Raw genomic sequence first — 21,077 nt, 5'->3', positions numbered from 1 at the left:
CATTACAGCCATGGAAAGATTATTTCTCTACTCAAGCATGTGTGTTGTGCCTCTTACAGAGGATGACACATTTTGGAGGAGACTGGGGGAAACATCAGAATATTTAAACACAGGCAACTTATCATAATGCAAAAGTCTACAGCAGACTCACTCAGGATCTTCTTATCACAGGATCGAGGGGCACAAAAAGAACAAAGAGTCAGCTAAAGTGATACGAATAACCAAGATGGAAGAACACGACTCATTTCAGATACAGAAATGTTTAATGGCGTTAAAGTGCTACTTTAATGGGGACCATATGCTAACATATAAACACAATTCCACTGCACTGCTAAATATGGTTGTCTTTATTTTTTTATTTTATTTTACCTCTTTTTGCCCAACCCTACCTAAAACAATAAAATAAAATCTAAAGGACTGAAATTAACAACCCATTCAAATCAGCAATAAGTTATGAATTTTATAAAGCATTTTTTCCTCTTTTTTTTCTTAGTAATGAGGGGTAGTTAAATTACTTAAGGATATACAAAGTTTCAAACAATGCCATAGGTGAGGACTCTATTAAGGTTTTTAAAACTCGGAAAACAAAATAATCCTGGCCATTAAAAAGACAAAAATAAAAAAAGCAAAGCCCTCAAAAGTGCAGGTTAGAATGCTCGTCTCCGAGAAAATTAGAAAACATTCGCTATAATAGCTCTTAACAGCACCTGCACAGATAAGATGGCAAGGCCCTTGGGAACAGGACGTGCAGTCAAAACGGTACATTAACATGAGAGACGTGCTGAGCTTAACTAGGTTAACTACTGGACTGGAACTTCAAAAGTCAGCAAAGGGAATGATTCTAAAAAGAAAACCAAAGAAACCCCCACCAAACCTGGCCTCTTCCAGCTAGCACAGCCTTCATCCATTGTGTGCATGGCAAAAAGCATCTTTGCATTTCATTGGGTCAAGTGCTTCATCAAAACAGAGATCTTCTCATGGCATAAATTCATATAAAAGACATCTAAGGTTTCATATGGACAAGCTCTAAAAAGACGCATCAGACTTGGGGTGTTTTCCCTCCCAACACATTTACAAATGTTTATCAAAAAATCTCTTCAAATAAAAAGGTCATAGTGGCTCAGTATCTGGGCATGACTTTCTGGCATATCACCTCTCGTATGTGCTGGTTTCCTTCTGTCCTCAGCTGGTTGTGTGCCTGCATATGAGCACACATCTACCGGGAGATCTGTTGTTGGAGTCACAGCCTGAGGCATGACACAGCCCACGATGTGCTGGTAGATTACAAGTGTGTACCTCTTGCTTTAGCCACGCATCAGAGGTACTTGCTTTTTAAATGATGTCCAACAGAAAGCTGAGCTGAATGGTGTTCTCCCCTGAACATCTCTCTTTGCTGCCCCTCTCTCTCTGGGCACAGAATGAGACCTTAATCATTATCATCATTGTTATTCCTAGGCTACGTAAGCCTTCTTAGATTTCCTAGTACATTACGACAGCATTGGATTGTGATAAACTGTAGGATACGGTCCTTTTAGGACCACAAAAGCTCTTCAGAAGGGCCTAAACTAGGTTGTTCAACCTGAATGCAATATAAGAAATTCTGACATTTCTCAGATCTCATGACAGAAAGAGAGGGATGAGTCTCTAGTATCCTCTTTCAAACAAATAAATTCAAAACAAAGTATTTCATCACTAAGGTCTAGATCCAGGTCCCACAGAAACAAACAGATTTCACTGACATCAAAGGGAGTAGTGTTTGGTCTAACTTTTTGCCAGCAGGAATTGGGATTGGTAACATGACCAAATGAAGACATGTGGGTTTCTGTGGAGGCTTCCTTTACCCAAAAAGCTTTATATACAGGTCTCTCCAGGACTAGCTGTCAATATGTCATTTCTGAAAGAGGATACTGGCATCTAGGACCCAGTTTGATCACCCCAGTGAAATCATTCGCCCTGCACTGTTGTCTCACTTGGTTCTAGGAAGAAAACGAGAGCTTGACACTGGCGCTGGAGTAACCCTCGTCACTCCCAATACTCTGCAAGCTGCTGTGATCATCAATGTCACTGATGCTGGTTGTGCTGATATTGTCCACTTCTCCATGGGAGAACTCTGTGCTTTCAACATCCACTTCAATCTCTTCTAAAAAGGAAAATGAGAGAAACGCACACAGGTTAGCACCACAGATCCAACTACTCCCTTCAAGCCAGTGAGCTGCTCGGACTCCCCCAGGCAGGGCTGAAGCAGCAGTCAGGCAGGAAGACTTTCAGTGTTCTCCCTGGAATGGGATGGGCTGTGGACATGATTTATAAAAAGACTAGATACCAGCTCGGAGTTTTCTTAGGGACTTGGCAAAGGGGTTTGACTCCTCCTATCAGGATAGGTGGGCCAGCACACACACTGAACTTGTTCCACTACCTCTTTCTTTGGAACTCTACCACCCCAGTGTTGGAAACAAAAAGAAACAGATAAAACAGAGAAAATGGAGCATGAAGTTACCCCCAAACATGCTACTTGCTTGATACTATGTTCCCAAAGCTAGGACCACTCATCGAGGGCATTAAAATGCATTCCCATGGGGATCTGGGTTACTCTCAGAGATGCTCAGTGGACTTTAGAACATAAATCTTATTTCTAAGAAAGACTTAAAAAGCAGAGATCTAGTTAACCAGATATCCTGGTTCTCATATCATTCAGGAATTTTCCAAAAGGATTTTTTTTTTTTTTTAAAACTACAGATTCACACCCAAACTATACAGTGTCTTTGGGTCTGTCAGTAAATATCAAACCATTTATTGTGCTTAAGTATCTCTCCACAGCAGAGATATTTTAAAAAAAGAAAATTATCTGAATTCAGTTAGCTATTCAGATCATCTCTATCCAGTTTTAACTGAGAAGATGAAGTCTATGGGAAGCTTGGACAACAAAAAAGTGGGGGCTGTGTATAACTGATTCCAGGAATTTTAAGAGGCAATTTGCTTAGTTCTGTTTGCTTGGTTATACCATGGTACCTTGGTTATACCACAGCCCAAATACAGAATGAGAAGCTGGATGCTGCTTAGCAACATCCATTCCAGTCCCACTAATATCTTCTTAGATTTTCCTCTTTGTGTTGCTGAGAGATTCAGTTGACCAAAAATGGATATCTCAACTTTATCATCAGGTATTTAGCTGCCACCTTGTGATCACATTATTTTTCCTGACTAATGCTTTGGATTTTAGAGAGCTTTTCAGAGAAATGGGTCGCTTTAAATGCCACAGAGATCTGCTCAGGTTGACAATAACAACACTTCTTCCAGACTTAATTAGAACTCATGCAAAATACTAAACTCTTCATATATATGTGTGCGTGCGTGTGTGTGTACATGCATGTATGTGAGCAAAATCAGTAGCCTAAATACCAAAGGCCATAAGAAGGGGACAGATGAGAGACAAGAAATGGATGAATCTCATGCCCTCGCCTCACAGAGTCCTGGGGATTCAGTGCTAGTGCAACAACACCCACCTCGCTCCGAGTCCGAGCGATCCGAGGAAATGGTAGATCCAATGCTGTCCATTCGTATTCGCTCTATCTCCTGAGGACCCTGTAGTTGTTCCAGTCTTCTCTTTAGGAATCTTTGTTCTCGTTCCAGGTTCTCAAGCTGGTGTTGGCTTCTCCTCTCAGCCTCTTCAAGTTTCTGACATGATCAGATATGACTCAATAATTAGTTTCATCCTTTTCTCCTTCCGTCCCACCTCCACTGCCCAGCCACCTGCTTTGCTTAGACCATCCCAGGTCCCAGAAGGATTTAAGCTGCAAAAGAGCCCTGAATCAAGCTGCCTTGCAGTCTCCAAGAATAATGCCATCTCCTCACATCTTTTCCACCTCCCAAGTCCTGATAAATCATACACGTTAGTATAAAAAGTCTCTGAGGACAGAGCCTCTCCAGGGCAAACGATTTTAATTGTAGGAGTTTGTGGGTCATTCCACATAGGTTCAGCCACTTGCATTACCAAATCTGTCCACCAAGGGGCCTCAATTCCCTTAACCAAACGAATTCAGGGTTTGTTATGATCCACTGTAACATAAAAACGTGCCCTGGGAGTTCTGTGTTCCTTGCTGCATGGTTTAGTAGGATTTCTCAGAAACAGTTTTCTATTCAGTAAGCGATTTACATAACCTACTACAGATTTCTTTGATCACAGCTGGGAAATCTACCAGGGCACTGTTCTTTGTTTCCTATGACAAGCACATTGCATAAGGAGGAGTCATTTCAGGCTAACTCTGTCCCTTCGGCAGTGCTTTTTCTCCTTCACCACCCATCCTCCCTCCCACTGTCCTGACCTGCAACAAAGTATTTCAGCCTCTTCCAGATACTGACAATGCTGCATTTTCTTTTCATGCTTTGCTTTGCCAAAAGTGAATCTAGAAGAGTGCTGGGCTAGCTGGCAAGTTCACACATGAAACCCCAGCAAGCCAACCCTGCCTCACACTCTTGTGGTTTGTGCTAATGCTTCAGCAGTGGAAAGTCACTAGCACATCAGAAAAAACCCTGCATTTCCCACCAAAATGCAGTCATTCAACAGTAGCTATGTTTTTCTTCAAAGAAATGCAGCTGTCAACGAACTATCACAATACAGAACAAGACCCCTGCTCTCCAAATCAATCATTTCCGTAGTTAGCGCAGTTCATTATGGACTCTTCTAACAATGTGGCTTGTAGCAATGATAAATGATTAACCAAAGGGGCAAGGCTTGCTTGCTTTTTTCTTTTCTGTTTTTTTTTTTGTTTGTTTTTTCTTTTCCTTTAAAAAAAAGTGTTAGTCTCCTTCAACAGAGTTACCTTTAGGCAGCGAGAGTGAACGATTGAATTACACTTCCCAACAGCCCAGACTGAAAGCAGCTTGGAAAAGCAGCTCTTACCTTGATATGTGCTTTGGCTTTGTTGAGCAGCCCAAGCGTTGTGTGCCTGGTGCAGTCTGGTCCTAGCGGTATCAGAACTTTTAAGCGTTCTAGACATAGGCGGAGGTGAGCTCGGCTGCAAGGAGAGAAGAGGACGATCAGAGCTATGCTTTCAGAAAGGGAATGTCATTTCCTTTTCTACTTCCCTCCTACAAGGCAGTTTTCATGTCTCCCTCTCTCCGCACATCACAAGATTCCCCACAGGTACCAGGACAGACTGCCACTAAACTACTTACACTGCAAACATCAGCTACTCACCAATACTTGCATTATTGCTAACCTTTGACAGACACTGTTTATTTTCTTGCTGTCTGAACTGATAATCTGACTCATCTGGATGAACTTTGCGCAGGGGCAAGGCACACAGGCAGATGGTACAACTATCTTGTGGGTGTCCTCTCTCTCTCAGCTATTCGCTGTCTTGCTGAGAAGAACTTCTGTGAAAGTAGTTTTGAATGACTGCTACCCCCTGCACACTTGTGCATTGCTGGTTCGGGGACATTTGCTATGAACTGATCTAGGCACCATCTTTTTGCACAAAATTAAGAACAATGAGAAAAATGGTCAGCCAAACAATCCCTGCTGGCAGCTAAAGGAGCTAGAGGAATGGTAGTTCCCAAGAACTGCACTCTTACTCCTTCCTGGGCCCAGGTCTGAAATGCTGCTGGGGGTGCAAGGTCTGTGGGAACAAGAGAACCCAAGACCTTCCCCTGGGCAGCCTTCTGACCTTGGCTCATGTCTACAAAGACAGGCTCAAGCATGACAGTGTTGCTGATGATATGAACCATTTTCTGCAGAATATGGAAGCATGTTCTGGGGAAAATGGTTCAGGCAGCAGTGGCAAAGCACATTGTCCTCAGGCTACACAAGAAAACTGTTCCTGCTGTCTTCTCCTCTGTATCACGTATGCAGGAATGAACAGCAGATTTATGGAAAACTGTCAAGTGTGGGTTGCCTTTTTCCCCTCCCTCTCTCTTTCCCAGACATTAATGATTTATGTCCAAACTTGTCATCCCAATCAATAACACAATGACATCAGCTCCACCATTCACATGCAAGAAACACCAGTGCAAAAGAGTCCTGAAAGCCTATCCCAGCCCCTGCTCATGCACAAAGAAACTGAATCTTAGCCTGATCCATATCAATGCAGGGGAAGGAAAAAAAAAAAAAAAAAAGAAGAAAAAAAGAGCATGGACAGTTCATTTCCATTTGCTTTTCAAATTCACTATTGCATCCAGTTTGAAAGGGGTGGGGGAGAGGAGTCTGTAATCAGGCAATTATGTCAGTGACAAGCAAGGATGATTAAGGGTGGAAGGGTCAGGGGGTTTGGTGATGAACTGTCACCGCAGGGGAGTGTTCACTAGAGGTGCTGTAGCTGTGAGCTCCTCACTGTTTCTATTATAAATCTCTTTACGAAGGGTCCAGCATTCTGTCTCAAGAACAGCCACAGGGCTGCATATGACTAGCAAGGGCCTTGAAGAACACGTGTTTTTCATTAAATATTAACAACTGGAGAAGTGGGAAAGGGGAAATCATAATCCAAAAATCAAACTGAAAAAAAACAGTAGTCACATCAATCTCATCTTTTACTTCTCAGCTTGCTCTAGGCCAAACCCCACTGATACTAAACCCATATGGCTGACACAGGGGGATTTTTTCTACCTGGAAGTCCATTTTCAATGTAGAGCTTGATCAACAGGAGTTGTGTGCACCCACTACAGGTGTTTGCCCAATATCCCATAATGACCTGTAGGGCCAGCAATGAAAAAGCATTGCTGGTTCACACTGGCACTATATTTCATGTCATCCTACAGGAGACTGGATGCTGGCTTCTTGCAGCTAGAGAAAGGAAGAGGAGGAGGATCTTGTGGTTAAAGACATGCTGGGTTTTTAACCCATTTTTGGCTATGCCACAGATTTCCTGAACGGCCACCGAGGCAAGTCACCAAGTTCAGCGCCGTCAGAGCACAGCTATCAAGCTGCAGCACAGAGCAGCATGGTCTCTTCACAGCATGAGTATGAGCACCAGCCATACACTTCACCTACGGCATCAGCCCAAGTTAAAAGTGCAGCTTGAGTAGAGCTAAAGATGTGTGCACAGATCTAAGGGCTGAGGAGCAGGGCTGGCTCCACCTACCAAGGGACTTGCTACATACCACCTGCTACAGGTAGGGACCGCAGACTCCCCCCTGCCCTGCTAGGCAAGGGCAGGTCCCAGCCCATGGTGAAAACTGAATTATTTGTGCAACAGAAAACAAAAAGTTTGGGGAATCAACATCTAACCAGTATCAAACGTATCACAGTCCACTCCTGAATGCAGAGAGAAATGGACACACATCTACAGCCTGAGCTTTGGGCTCAGTCTCAGCACTAGAGGTTTTACCAGGAACTGGGGAAGGCGCTGCACCAGGAACTGCGATTGCTGGAACCAGCGATCAGCTTCGGGCAGGAGCAAGTGCTGGCTGGATTGCTGAGACAGCAGTTAATAGGATGGCATTGACCTGCCATGTCAAAAGCTAGGTTATGTGCAGACTTGATGACATCAACTGTGTTAAGCACCTGAAAGCTATATGCAAAGATCCAGCCACATAATAAAACCCTGGACACTGACACACTTCCCATTGTGCCGCAGGACCATGGTGGATTGATGAAGGTTACTGTGCTCTGCGGGTCCTGATAAGGGCAGGGCGAGGGACAAAGCAGTCAGAGGGTCTGTCCCCAGGAGGACACTGGAAGAGCTGGCAGAGTTACTTCCCCAGCACATGTGGCCCCAGAGGGGACATTCACCCAGTTCTGGATCCCCACATTGGCTCTCAAAGCCCAGAAGATTGGTGCAGGCTCACACAGACAGTTTTCAGAGAAGCCACTTCTGCCAGCAGCTCTGCTGGCCAGTGGCCAAAGGCCATGGCCTGCAGCAGGGGTGATGGCCTCTGCTGGCACACCAGGCATCAGGAGGGGACACCTGCCTGTGACAGAGGGTGTGAGTGCAAGCTGATAAGCTCACGACAGCACATAGCGTGGCTCAGGCAACGAGCACACTGCAGGGGCAGGTGGCTTTGGCTGAGCCGAGGCAGGTTTGGAAGAGGTTTGACCAAAGCAATCACTTCAGTGCTGCTGTTGCATTTTCCCCTTATTTTGCACTCAGAGCTGAGCCACACTGAGTTTTGATGCCACTGCAAACCCAAGTGCATTTATATCTCCAACCACAGCCTGAGGGAAATGCACAGGGCTGTACATTAGCATACAGCAGCGGGCCAGCCTCGGTGCACAGGCTGGTGCAGACCAGGGACAGCCAGGCCCTTCAGTCCCAGCACTCACCTCTTGCTGCTGGGGATGACACTGGCAGAGCCACTCAGGAGCTCCCTGGCCCGGAGCAGCTGAGATAGCAAAGAGCAATCAAGCCTGCAAACCATCCTGGCACACAAGCATGTTGTTTTCCTTCAGAGAGATGAAATCAAACAGCTTCCCCAGCTCTCTCCCCCCTGCAGTGTTCAATACCATGCCTTTTTATTTTTACAATCTAAGCCGGTCACAGTCCCTGACCTCTCTCAACTTCCAACAGCCTGAGTAGACCATGGTGGGTTCTTAAACCACAGAGCACACAGGCAGGTCTGATGCACTGATGGGTGGCTTCGGTAAAACCCAGAAATAAAACTCCAGAGCTCAAAAGCATCACAGCAAACTTAGCTAAAACACCACTTCAGAGAGAAAGCAATCACAAACCTATTAACCTTCCTTATCAAGTCCTGGAGCTGTACCTGGACAGCTGTAATCCCACAGGTCAGGCCATGATATGAATGTCTTTTCCCCTTGTTTACCTGGACTCTGTTGCAACGTGGCTTTGACAAAGCTGCAGCTCTTGTATTCAGTGAAAATATCAGCATTGTACAGGCTCCAGACAGAGCCAGACGGCTTTCCATGTAAACCACTGGATTATGCCAATATTTGACGCATCTGCCAATATCTGGAAAAACAAGTCTAAATGCCCATATTGTTATATAACAGAGAAACAGCTCGGGCTTGGTGCGAAGGGCTGCTGCCTCTCGCTGCCTTGATCCTGGGGAAGATAGAGGATGACAGAAAGAGAATTCCAGTTTCAGCTGAGGCCAAAGCCTTTACAGGCTAGCTGCAGGGGACATGGGAGAAGCTGGAGCCCTTTCTCCTGCGTAAGTGGCCTTGGAAAAAATCAGGCTCTCACAGCAGCATCCTGAGCGCATAGTAGGTGCTGGATGTGCTGAAGAAGGAATCCGTGGAGGATTTGAAAGGAGAGGGCTCTCCTCTTTCCCACGAGATCAGCCCGGTGCCCCCCTCCTGCTCAGCCTGATGAGGGGGAAGACTCCTGTTTGAGATTCCCATGTGGGGCATCAGGGTGGCCAGAAAAGGAGCAAAGCACCTGAGGGGCTTCGTAAAACCAGAGCCTAACACATACGCCTCTGTCCCAAACAGCTGAGGACAACCTTTTATCCTGTTCCACCTGGCAACTCTGGCTAGGACAGAGCCCCTCTGCCACTTTTGCTTCCTCCCCTGTGCAGGGCTAGAAGGAGCCTAGAGGCAAGCTCCTCTGGGATGTGGAGGGCAAGCTGAGTGAGGATGCCCTCTCTTCTCTGCCAGGAGCTGCTGTGGGAAAAGTTACGTCAGCTCCTAAACAGATGGGCCAGAAGACTGAAGCAGACGAGGTATGAGCAAGCTCAGCAGCCTCACAGCCCTGCCAGCTGATCCACAACAAGCTATAGGTGGCTGCACGTGGAAGAAGGGGTTGCTGGCCCCTGAAGTGGCAGCCCCACTGCTGCCCACTGGGTATATGCTGTTCTTGCCCCTTTCCCTTTGTGCCTGTGCAAGAGCTTCCGACTGTATTTGGATCATCTACTTCTACCCCCTCAGCTCCTCTCCAAGGCTGAGCCCCCAGGCCCTCTGTCCTGAGTCTCTATCAGAGAGGAATCTGGCCCTTGCTCCATGCAGCCCCTCCTTGCACTTGGCTCTGCCTGGCTGCAGAGGGCTGTAATTTCACAGCCTGCTCTCCTCTCCATCTCCCAATGACATCATCCACTCTGATTATATAAAGCACGGGGAGGAAGCCTTTATTTATGCGTGCTTTTTGCTCATAGCTTCAGCTGTCTCACTGCACAACACGCACCCAAATCCCACTGCAGGAACTGGGCTTCCTTTTGCCTGGATCAAAACTGCAGTGCAGAAAAAGGTGTGGGTGCAAAAAAAAAAAAATTAAAAAAAAAAATCCCCATTTCCTTCCCCCACTCATCTGAGGACATTTTTGAGGAGTTTGGGTAGGAATCAACCTACCCCACCATTCTGTACCACAGCAAGCTGGGCATAAAGTCTCCAGCCTCTTCCCTGACTGGGAAGTCCCCAGAGGGCTGAGGGATCTGTGGTGGAAGCTCCAAAGCCTTGTACCTGCTGGTCACAAAGTGGCTACAGAGGGGCTAGAAACCTACCTACCTTCCTTCAGTGCCTGAGGAGCCCCCTGTGAGGGCCAGCCCACGTCTGGAAGGCCACCGGCTGTTTCCCTCTCTAGGCCCTGGTGGGCTCAGCCAAACCCCTGTGCACCACTTGCCAAGTGGGTGACACCCCCCCATGCTCAGGTCCATCCTCCTCTTGTGGATGGTGTAAGCAATGGCTGTGGGCAGGACTGTCAGGGAGCCATCCCTGAATGTAAACATCGCTGGAGAGACTGCAGCTTCTTTGCTAGACCAGATTTTGGGTTTCTGGGTTTTTTTTCCAGCTTCCACCATGGGCAGAAGTGATGGAAACTGAGACAAGAAACCTCTGCTGCTGAGGAGTCAAACACACGTGCACACACTCAGCTCTGAAGCAGCAGGTTTACCAGATTCGGCACTATCCCCTAGTCAGACATTGCTGATAGACTTTGCTGAATCAAGGCCCAAACATCTGCAAAACACAAACACGCACTCACACACACACACACTCTAAAGATCAAGCCTCCCTCCCAGCAGGAAATGACCAACTTGCCTCCAGCAGCATTTCAAAATGCTGAATTCTGATTTTTGTATGTTGAAAGAAGGGAGCATCTGAGGGAAAAGAAAAGCATTTCCCAGATATTTTTGTACTAAGCCTGCAGGTCTATAGGGCTTGAATTCAACAGTGGATTTAAGCATATGCTCAACATTAGGAATACGGTCAAGTCCCACTGAGCCTAAATCAGACACTTGATCTCCAAGAGATGTTAAAAAAACCAGAACAAAACCAAACCAAAAGAAGCACCAAAAGAACCAGCAGAAGGAAGATCTTAACATGGAAAAGGACATGATCATTCTTCCTTCTCTGCACTCCTCCTCTTCCCTCTACACTTTTCAAAGTCGAGTCTAATTTAACCCTGAAATTAGAAACCACCAACTTTGTTTGGATTTCAGAGCTAATAGATTGCTTAAAAAATTCAGGAGGGATCATTGGTTAAAGAAAGCAATTCCTGGAGAAATGCAAGTGACCCCACATCAATAATTCACTGGATGAGAATGATTTTGAGATGGAAGTAATGAGAAACACATGCAAAAACCACAGGGCAGGGAAAATGGGGGAAAATATGATTTCCTTCTAAAAGCAATTCACAGGTCAGAGGCATGCATATCTCTAACAGCCATCATATGACTGGATGTTTTTTCCTTACTCTTGTCTCTAACCCCCAGCCCAGTCCTCTCTGCAACAGTATCTGCCTCCTGCTTTACTGAAGGCTTGTCTTCAGTGAAGGAAGAGGTTTTGCCAAGCACCTGGATCAGGAACGGTGAGGCAGCCGGGCACTGGGGGCTGAGCCCGTGCTTTCTCTGCTGCAGAGCGTTATGCAATTGCTGCGAGCCCTCCAGCCACGCGCAATAAAGCTACGGTGGCGTCCAGCCAGCCTGCAATAAACACGCTTACACCCGCTTCACCCCAATTCCACAGGACACCAGAGACGAGACACATGTTTTAGAAGGAAATCCGGCTCAGAAATATGCAGTTAAAAGTTAATATTCTCCACGTGAGCTGTGAAATCATTCAGAACAAGCCTTGCTTTCTGATTTTAAATCAGGTCTTTTCTCACAATTATTTGTTTTCCTGCATTTGCTCCCCGCTGAAGGAGATACTTGCTCATTTGCCTCTTTGTTTCCAGTTAATTTCTACCAATAGCTCCCTGGCATGTAGGAGTATTTGTATTCCAAATGCTAATAAAATGTACCATGAAAAAGTAATTGGAAAAAAAAAAGCCTTTAGATCTTTACTTTTTTAAAGCCTTTCTATTGTTTAAAATAAACAAAGAAATGAAAATTTAGGACCGACAATAAAAAGACTTGACAACATATTATAAATAGGAATTTAAGGAACAAAAAGTTCTATGGGCAACATTTTCACTCTGATCTTAACCATACCAGATCTGTCTGCAAAAGTTAAAGATGAACATGCATCCAACTGTATTCTTAAATCAAGGGCAGATGAAAAACAAACCACAAATGAAGAGACCTATGATTAAACAATAGTAAGAACAAGAATAGTAATAAAAAACAAAAAAACAAGGCAATGCAGCTTTTCAAAGTCACACAAATCAATGCACCTCTGCATGCTGACAAGCTACATAACAGGGAGCTAACGGGTGGTACGGCGCTCAAGAAAGCAGCGTCCTGATTCAAGCTCATAAGCGGAAATGAAATACAAACAGCAATGTACTGATGCACTCTGCAACAGCAGCATTTTGTCCAAAGGCCACCTCAGTCACAAAACCAAGGTGAGGTACACTGGGAGAGGAAGCACCTTACCAAACAACTGAAACACTTGGAAAAAATGGCCAGTTTTATAGCACACTAACCCTTCTCCACATCTGCAACAGAAGCTGCAAGCCTTAAGGTAAGCATAAAGCAAGGATTTTAACTTACAATATACTGCCCACACTGTCCATTGTAAACTTTGAAAGAGGCTGTCCTACAAACCCTGCCCTGAGTGTCCCCAAGCCCTGCACGGCCTTCCACTGTAGAGTTAGCATATGGCCAAGCGCACCCTCATAGGCACACAGAACTTACTTCAACCCCCAACTCTCCTAGATGGGAAGACTCATCACTGATTTCAACTTTCGAAAAGCTTCAGGCTCTTGGCAAACAGAGGCTGCAAGACCAACGAACCTTGTGCCAAGTGGTCTGTTGCCACCACTGGTCCATTCCAACACAAGTCTTTCTAGCCTACTACTGCAGTCTGGAGGGAGACATGCTCTCCCCACCTCTCTCCATGTCACACAATTGTCAAGGTCTCTCCCTTTCCCGAGATCCTTCTAGGTATAAAACTGAGTATTATTGAGAGGGCTCTCCTAATCTTGTTACAATTTTGAAGGCAAGTTTATCACTTCAAGGCTTTCCAAAATCAAAAAAGGGGAAGAGAGGAATGGAGGGAGGGGAAATCAGGCAGTCTCCAACCCCTTGGGGAAATATGGGGGATCTGGCTGAAAGATTTGGCTTTCCTGCAGGACAGGTGCCTCCTGGGCTGCAACACGGAGGGATAACTGACACTTTCGGCTGTATTTCCCAAAAGCTCAGTCTGTCCACACCGTGCAGACATTAGGTATAAATCATGTTGTTCAGTGGGTGTAGGGGTTGGCCTACAAACACCTTGAGTTATGTGGACACATGAGAGAGCTTCCACTTCCAGGATTCAAGGCCATAGCACTGCAGACACAGCTAGGAACAGGACACTTCTGGAAGACTCAGGGTCCTACTCTCATCTCAGAGGGTGCTGCAGGGAGTATGACTGCTCTCATCTCACACTGAGTCTGTGTGAAAACTGAGTGAAAACTCTGTTCTCTGACCAGCACTGCAGAGGCTGGACTGTTTGTTCTGCTCTGCCATCACTAGCATCATCCTTCAGCCTGCCCAGGTTTTTGTTTCTGTCCTCTTCTCCAACAGTCTACTGGATTGGAAACTCTTTGGAGCAAGAATACAGTTGCCAAATGCACTGACGTCTAAACAGGATCCCACGACTGCAGTCAGAAATCCTAAATCAAGCAGATCCCAAACAATTAGACTGAAACAACATTATGATACTGAAGCTGAAATGATGTATCTGGGGTTATTTTTATTCACACTATAACTTCTGGGCCTTTGGGTCCTATTTGTTGCATATCTTGAAGTCTTTCTCTTTGAACTAGAGGGCTAGAATACAGAAGCTTCATTTAAAAGAATAAAATAATAATAAAAAAGAGACCATCTGTAATCCCATGACTTCCAAACCTGGGATGCTTAAAGGAATGGCAAAAAAATTTGAATACTGATGCTCACAGTAATAAAAATGATACCATTTTGGAAGGTGCCTCCTCCAGAATGAACTCACAGCTGTTCGGTAACATGACTGCTCATCCTTTCCTAAACCCTTTGATCTTCAGAGGCACCAAAGAGACAGACTACTTCAACTCAGTACAGAAAGATCAAATATAACAGCCTTTGCTTCACAATGAAAAGGTGATGAGAGCAGGATAGGTGGCCATCTGCCCAGCAGAGGAACGGAGTCAATCAATGCCTGGCATTTTCTCTCGCCCCTTCATTTTCATCCAGATCTAGCACTGAGCTCTCAGTGCCCGTTCATCGGTTTCTCTTCCCTCCTCCCAGCTCCTCTATGGCTTTCTGCCTTTCTTTGAAAGCAATTTGGACAGTTGTTAAGAGATGTCAAATAGCAACAGATGCTCTGGAGCAGAGTCCATTATTATTATTTATCAAAGCTAATCTCCCCCTAAAGTTATATATACTATTATTGATCTTGGCCATTAGCCATAAAGTATTTTAATCCCTGGTGAATATAATTAACTGAACTTTACTGTAGCACAATACATGATGTTACCAGCTAAACCCGTTTTAGGCTGAGTTGTGCTTACAACAGCATGCTAAACCTGTAGCCATCACAGGCCATAAATGCTCTACACCATACTCTCCTTCTGACTTAAAAACACAGCCTAGTTGCTGCCAGCACAGTCATATCCAGGTACCTCTTGCACAAGATCATTTGGCACCAACTTTTCAATCACGCTCGCTGCGAACCATGCAAGTCTCACAGTTTTGTTACCCTGGCGGCAAGATAGTTACAATCCTGCATTTGACTATCGGAGAACATGCAAAGCAAGCCGTAAACATCAACGTGCAACCCAGGCTGGTTAATTATAAAGCACCGACTAGCCCCATCTAATAAAAACTCCATCTTTGTTAAAAGGTGGTTAAAAATAGACCTGCTCTTTAAATAGCCAGTGGTGTCCTGTGCCCTCATTCTCACTAATACCATTGTAATTATCCTTCTAGGGATATGTAGTGTGCTCACAGCCGCAAAGTCTGGCGACACTGCTCCAACCAGCAGAGAGTCCTCCTCCACACCACCAACATGCCTGCAAAGCAGCTGTGCCATTCATCAGAAACCTGCCTCACTGAAGAGGAGGCAGTAACCTGCTTTGCTGCGACCTACGGATTTTCAGCTTTACTGCTAGAATTAGGTCACCAGCAAAGATAGCCAAGATTTTCCAAACTCACCAGCTATTCTTGATTATTCTGTTCAGAGGTTTCCTGGCTAAGCACCATGCCTTTGAAAAGAAATGAGGAGGTATTTCAGGCTCGTGCAAGGTTTCTACAGTCAGACACCAAGAAGGACGGATGCTCTCACCCCATAATCCTTAACTGCCTCTAGAACTGCCAGGCAATGGGAAGAGCTCTCCAGTTTGGATCTACTACCATCAAGTCCTTTCAGCCTCTCATGGAGAAATCAAAGATGTTGCACACCAGAAACAGATGCATTAGCATGTATCTGCAGAGACCCTTGAAGGCCACCTGCCTGCACTGAGACTGGAAGAACCTGAGATATCAGGCAGCTTCCCACCAGGCAGCTGGAGAGTGCCCCTGGACTGGTCTCCTGGCTACAGCAGAAAAGCTACCCATGGTCCACAGGGTGTCACAGCAGTAAAGGCATAGTCAGTACTTCAAATCAGAGCCTCTGTTTCTTTGTAATACTACTGAAAGAGACCCTGGACTTTGGTGCCTGCTAAATATAGTCAGGTTAACACCACTAACCAGTTGAAAGAAGCAAGCACTTCCTTTGTAGGACACACATTTGTTCATCAGTGAAAAAGTATTTGGGAAAACATAGTTCCTGTTTTCAAAATAATGAGCAAGGAATACGCTGATATCAAGAATACATTCTGATCTGGTACTAGAAGTTATTTTTGTCATTAACATAATTTTTTTTTAAATTACACAGATAAACTATTGCTACTAAAAGATATTGTTACTGTTCATTATGATAGGATAGAGTTTTTCCACGCCATACATTTCCTTTCTGAAGCTACGCTGCAATTTCCTCACCTCATGGAAGAAAATTGTAATTCCTAATGAAAAAACATTCTAAGAATGTGACGATTTGGAATACTTGTTTACACAAAATCTTTTATGCCAGAAGGAAAGCATGTGCTCTTCATCTAATACCTCTTCACACTGTCAGAAATATTTAAGGAGTCATCAAATATCTACTATACCTTTCAGGTATAGAGAGCATGCATCTGGAACAGAGGAAGCAGTGCATGTAATTTCACCTTGTAAAATTATTTTAAATTTAACCTCAGACTTCCCAGAAACAAGGAATTACCAGCCAAGGTACTCACTATTGGATGTATGTTTGGAGAAAAGCACTAGAAAGAAGAACTTCAGAGATCCTAGCAGTATTTTTCCTATCGGATATGGATTTTTGCACACAAAGAACAGTGATACTGTATTTCAAAGGAATTAGCTAACCTTAAGTGATAAACAGTTTTAACTCAAGTTAACTATGTATGTTACTCAGCAGGGGAACCTGAACAGAGAAGCACAGCTCCCAGCACTATGACAGCAGATGAGTCATGTCCTGATCTCATACATACGGAGGTACCAGGAAAGAAAAGAGGTTTTGAAAGCAGGTACCAAGAGTGTGAAAACACACCTTGCTTCTGCTTAACTGGTGTGATGTGCTAATACAAACTCACTGTCAATACAGCTCTTCCAAAGAGGAGCAGGGTTTATCACCCAGAAAATTAAAACAATGTAAACTTCAGTGGAAAAAACACACCACCAACAAAACAAACCCCCTATCTTTCCCTTTCCCTTTAACTACCCTTGACACCTTCTTTGCATTTTCTCTCTCTCCTCTGGGCATGTGTGAAGGCCAAGAGATGTAAAACTGCTCAAACCTCAAACAGGGAAAAAGCATGAAGCTGGCCACTTGGAAACCATTTCCTTGGAGCAGGAAGCAAGACAAAATGTATCCATAAGACATGAAAATTGCTTGACTTGTAGTTCAGCTGAAAAAAAACCTCCTAGTACTTCCAACAGGGCTCAAAAAGTCATTATATTAAGCACAGGACATTCTACCTAATGAACTCTTGATCAGCTGGAGAAGATCATTACGACCCTTGCCTGGGTCAGCAATACCACAAACAGATACAATTTTAATTCCCCCAAACCAAGAACAGCTGTAGTTAAGTAAACTAACATTTGTGAGAGGATTAGCTGCCTTACAATCACTCTCTCTCTGTATTCTCCCAGCAGGAAATGGGTTAGGATCCCACCTGGGAACAAACCAGACACTGAAAGGTTCATGATTTGTTTTGGAAGGAAAAATAATTTAAAAAAAAAAAAGAGAGAGGGGAGCTGGAACACTTAGTCCTCTGGTTTGGTGGCAACTGGTTTCCATTTGCTCAACTATTGGGACAATATTAAGAAAATAACCACACAAGCTTACAGAAAAACCTGTGGTGGCACTGCATTATAACCACAATCACACCCGTCCTTCCCTGTTATTTTGTAGTGCTTATGTCACTCACAGGGCCAAGATAAATTACTGCTTCACGGTCAGATATTTTCTATACGGCGTCCCATTCTGGGATCACTCTTTGTCGGTTTCAAAAAATCACTGGTGTTAAAAATAATAACTAAAAACCAAGAAAAACAACAAAAAAGATAATTTTCTTTGCAAACCATTCACCTGGGGAAAGGCTGCAGTGGGTTTCCTCATCATGAGAGCCAAATGGCAAACCAGAAGCACAAACTTCTTGACTTTCCTAGTGCTATGCTAGCCAGGAGCTTGCAGAGTTTGCATGCACGTTCAGGAAGGGTGAAGCAGCAACCAGAGCCGATATTTCAACTCTCTCTGCAAGCAGGGAAGGGTTATGCAGCAGGCGAGACCTTTAAGTGAGAGTCAGGAGACCTGTCCGCAGACAGCTTGCATGACCTCAGGTAAATCCCTTGAGGAACTGAAGCACGCACTGCTCATCCACAAAATGGAGCTAATCCTAATTCCTTCACGGAGCACTGCACAGCTAAATCCATTCTTGGTTTTCAGGTGCTCATGGAGCTCAGCAATGACACTGGTATGTGAAGTGCCTAGAGAGTAGGATACTTTGGGAAGCTAATTCATTCAGCTTTCTCTGCTAGTTAATAATGCCCAGAGTACAAGATCACCACATTTCTCAACATGGATCAATAACCCCTCACTGCTCCCCCCCATATATGCAGCAAAAACTATCTGAGGTCTCCTCTTACCTCTATCCCAAGAAATTCCCAAGATGAAATTCAGTGAAGTTCAAAGGAGTTTAGTCAGAATCAGGACAACAAGATGAAGGCTGTATTGTTAACTTTGCAATCAAGCAGTCATAAAACTTTTTATTTCTTTAAAACCTTTAGTTTCTGATGTCCCATTGTGGATCCCATGTGTCCAAAAGATTATGATTTAGGTCCCATAAAAAAATACACCAGAGTAGCTCAGACATCACATGATTTTAAAAAGCAAACAAACACCTACATAGGGTGCTTCCTCTTCTTTCTGTTTTTTAAGTACATAGGTTACACTGGATCATACACTGGTTTTATGTGGGGGATAGAAAACACTTAACTCTGGGTGCTGGGATTTGAGAATCACAGAATATCACCAAAGTTGCAGTGGAGATTACAAGCACTGGCAAGATTAATCATATTTTTCACTTTAAATAACAGAACAGTTTTAACAAATGCTCCCTTAAAAAGAATTTTAAAAAAGCCTTTAAGAAACTCATGCAATTTACTTTCCCTAGATGGCTGAGGGGAAGTGCAAGGCAGTACTGTCTGCACAGACCTGAGAGCCAGCTTGGAGGGCTGATGGAGTCCCCTAATTCTGTGCAACAGCTTTCTACTCTGACTACTGCTAACCATTTACAATGTGCCCAACCCACAGTATAACCCCCTTCCCACTCTGCTCTTTCCCCACCACATGTATTTTTCTCAGAGATCCCTAAGAAAAAAAACAACCCACAACTCAAAGAAACTCTGAGACACTCATGACTCCAGAGGGCCTTTGCATGTTTTCCTGAAGTATATGACACTAGCTATAAGATTTCTCTTCTTCTCTCCCTTTGCAATCCCTTCACTGAAATGCATCCCCATATATGCTTTTTCCAGTGAACACCAAGCCTGTAAGCTGCTTTTCCAATCCAAGAAAAGTTTAAAAGAGGTCACGCCACAGAGAGCAGGCTCTGCACATTTCCTAAGAGGGTCATATTACGTAGAATATCCACCGGAGACAAAGTGTTCCCATCCGGTTTCCCACTTCTTCTGGTATCAAAGTTGCTTTTCTGGTAGGTGAAGTGGCAAACACATGCACTGGGAAAAGGAAAGATGAATTTTTTTTTCCTCCCATTTGCTTATCTCAGTCAAAATTCCTCAGCATACTTCTAGAGTCTAACAGAGCGATTCTTGCTATGAAAGCTGATTACTATATTCAGCATTTGGGACTCTCCCCTTCACACACACAGAGGCACTCAACTTTGGATGGCTTTTTTTCTCCCCTAGAACAACGCTGAAATAGTTTTCTTCTTAGTTAGACATTAGGAAAAACTTTCTAGTGGTAACAACGGTTAACCAGGGCAATAGGTTGCACTGCATCCCTAGGCAATCCTGCTGTCAAAGGCTTTTAAGGCCATGCTAGATCGGCATCCTTCAGAAAAGGTTTAGATAGAGCTTATCCTGCCTTGGGGCAAGGGGACAAACCAAAGGAGCGCTGCAGGTCCCTCTCAGCCCCATCTTTGACAGCTTCACAAAACACCACATAAGTCTGAAGAGTGCACCTTCTTGCCCTCCTTTAGGCACAGGGCTGGAGCCAGCTGCAGGGGCAGCGTGCCGAGTCTCTGGAAAGCAAAGGGGAATTTTGCCTCTCTGAGCTACGACCCTGGTGAAAGAGCAAAAGATTTGCTCCGGAGTGGCAGCTGTAGCTGCTACATGCGGCTGGAAAAGGGCAGTAACGCCACGTGTGTGTGAGCAGGTAGGCAAAGTAAAAGAGAGGATCCTGAGGCATCTGCAACGTACAGTTTCCACTAGCAGAATGAGACAATCCCCTGGAGGAAAGGACAGGAGCAAAGCAAACAACAGGAGAGGTTGCACAGAAAAGGAACCCGCACCCCAAGCCGCTGAAACCAGTTACACCCCAGTCATCCCAGCGAGCTTCTCTGTATGCAGTTACGCAGCTGCAAACATGGAAAAGAGCAGCCAACTCTGAGGAGCGCCAGGATCCAGTCTATGAGAAACACTGGAAACAAACACAGATCAAAGGGAAACACCAAGCTGTATACACAGCTGGGGCTGTCTTCCCCTGTTAAAAAGAGATGGGCACATAGATTTTAACTGCAAGCTCTTTGTGTGTGCTTGCACGTAACTGTGTGCATCTGTGCAAATGTGAGTACTTGCCCCACATTTGACCTCTTGACGTTACCAAAGCATAGCTCATGAATGGTATTTTCTGAGCTGTATGGAAGATTCCCATACAGCTGGGCAAAATCTGACTGGGCAACCCACAACTCAACCAGGGAACAAGGCCAAATAGGTGGGAATGAAAGACAGACATGGGAGATACAAAGCAACATCTTTTTAGCCTCTGATTTCTACAATAAACCTGTTACACTGCTCCCCCTTTCAGAATAACTTATTTCAAGAATTTCACTGAGTTTCCAGAAGGAGCAGAACACTTCCCATCTAAGGGCTGGACTTTGGCCATGTGGAATTACAGTGAACTACCCTAAGTGTTCAACAGGCTGTGTCTTTAAGTAGCACTGGAAAGTCCTTCCTGGGAGGAAAATGTGGAGGACATCACCCAGAACTTCCTGGGAGAGCCAGAGCAATCC

General features: G+C 44.7%; 1 protein-coding gene across 3 annotated transcripts in view; it reads right to left on the bottom strand.

Moving 5' to 3' along the window:
* Nucleotides 1-244: 244 nt before the first annotated feature.
* The window catches only part of MXI1 (MAX interactor 1, dimerization protein), a 57,884-nt gene continuing 37,051 nt past the window's right edge, over nt 245-21,077 (bottom strand). For 2 of the 3 annotated variants that reach the window (XM_069796945.1, XM_069796947.1), the window contains exons 4-6: nt 4,901-5,015; nt 3,504-3,675; nt 245-2,140 (exon numbers count right to left, since the gene is read on the bottom strand). In XM_069796945.1, the coding sequence (XP_069653046.1) occupies nt 1,977-2,140; nt 3,504-3,675; nt 4,901-5,015 (451 nt within the window). In that variant the 3' untranslated portion in view covers nt 245-1,976. The remainder of the gene's footprint in view (nt 2,141-3,503; nt 3,676-4,900; nt 5,016-21,077) is intronic. The other variant, XM_069796946.1, reaches the window with a different exon arrangement.

This window comes from Haliaeetus albicilla, chromosome 11 (genome assembly GCF_947461875.1).
Source record: "Haliaeetus albicilla chromosome 11, bHalAlb1.1, whole genome shotgun sequence".
Taxonomy (NCBI): Eukaryota; Metazoa; Chordata; class Aves; order Accipitriformes; family Accipitridae; genus Haliaeetus; species Haliaeetus albicilla.
The sequence above is the reverse complement of the archived record's forward strand: the minus strand, read 5'-3'. Positions and strand labels throughout refer to the sequence as shown.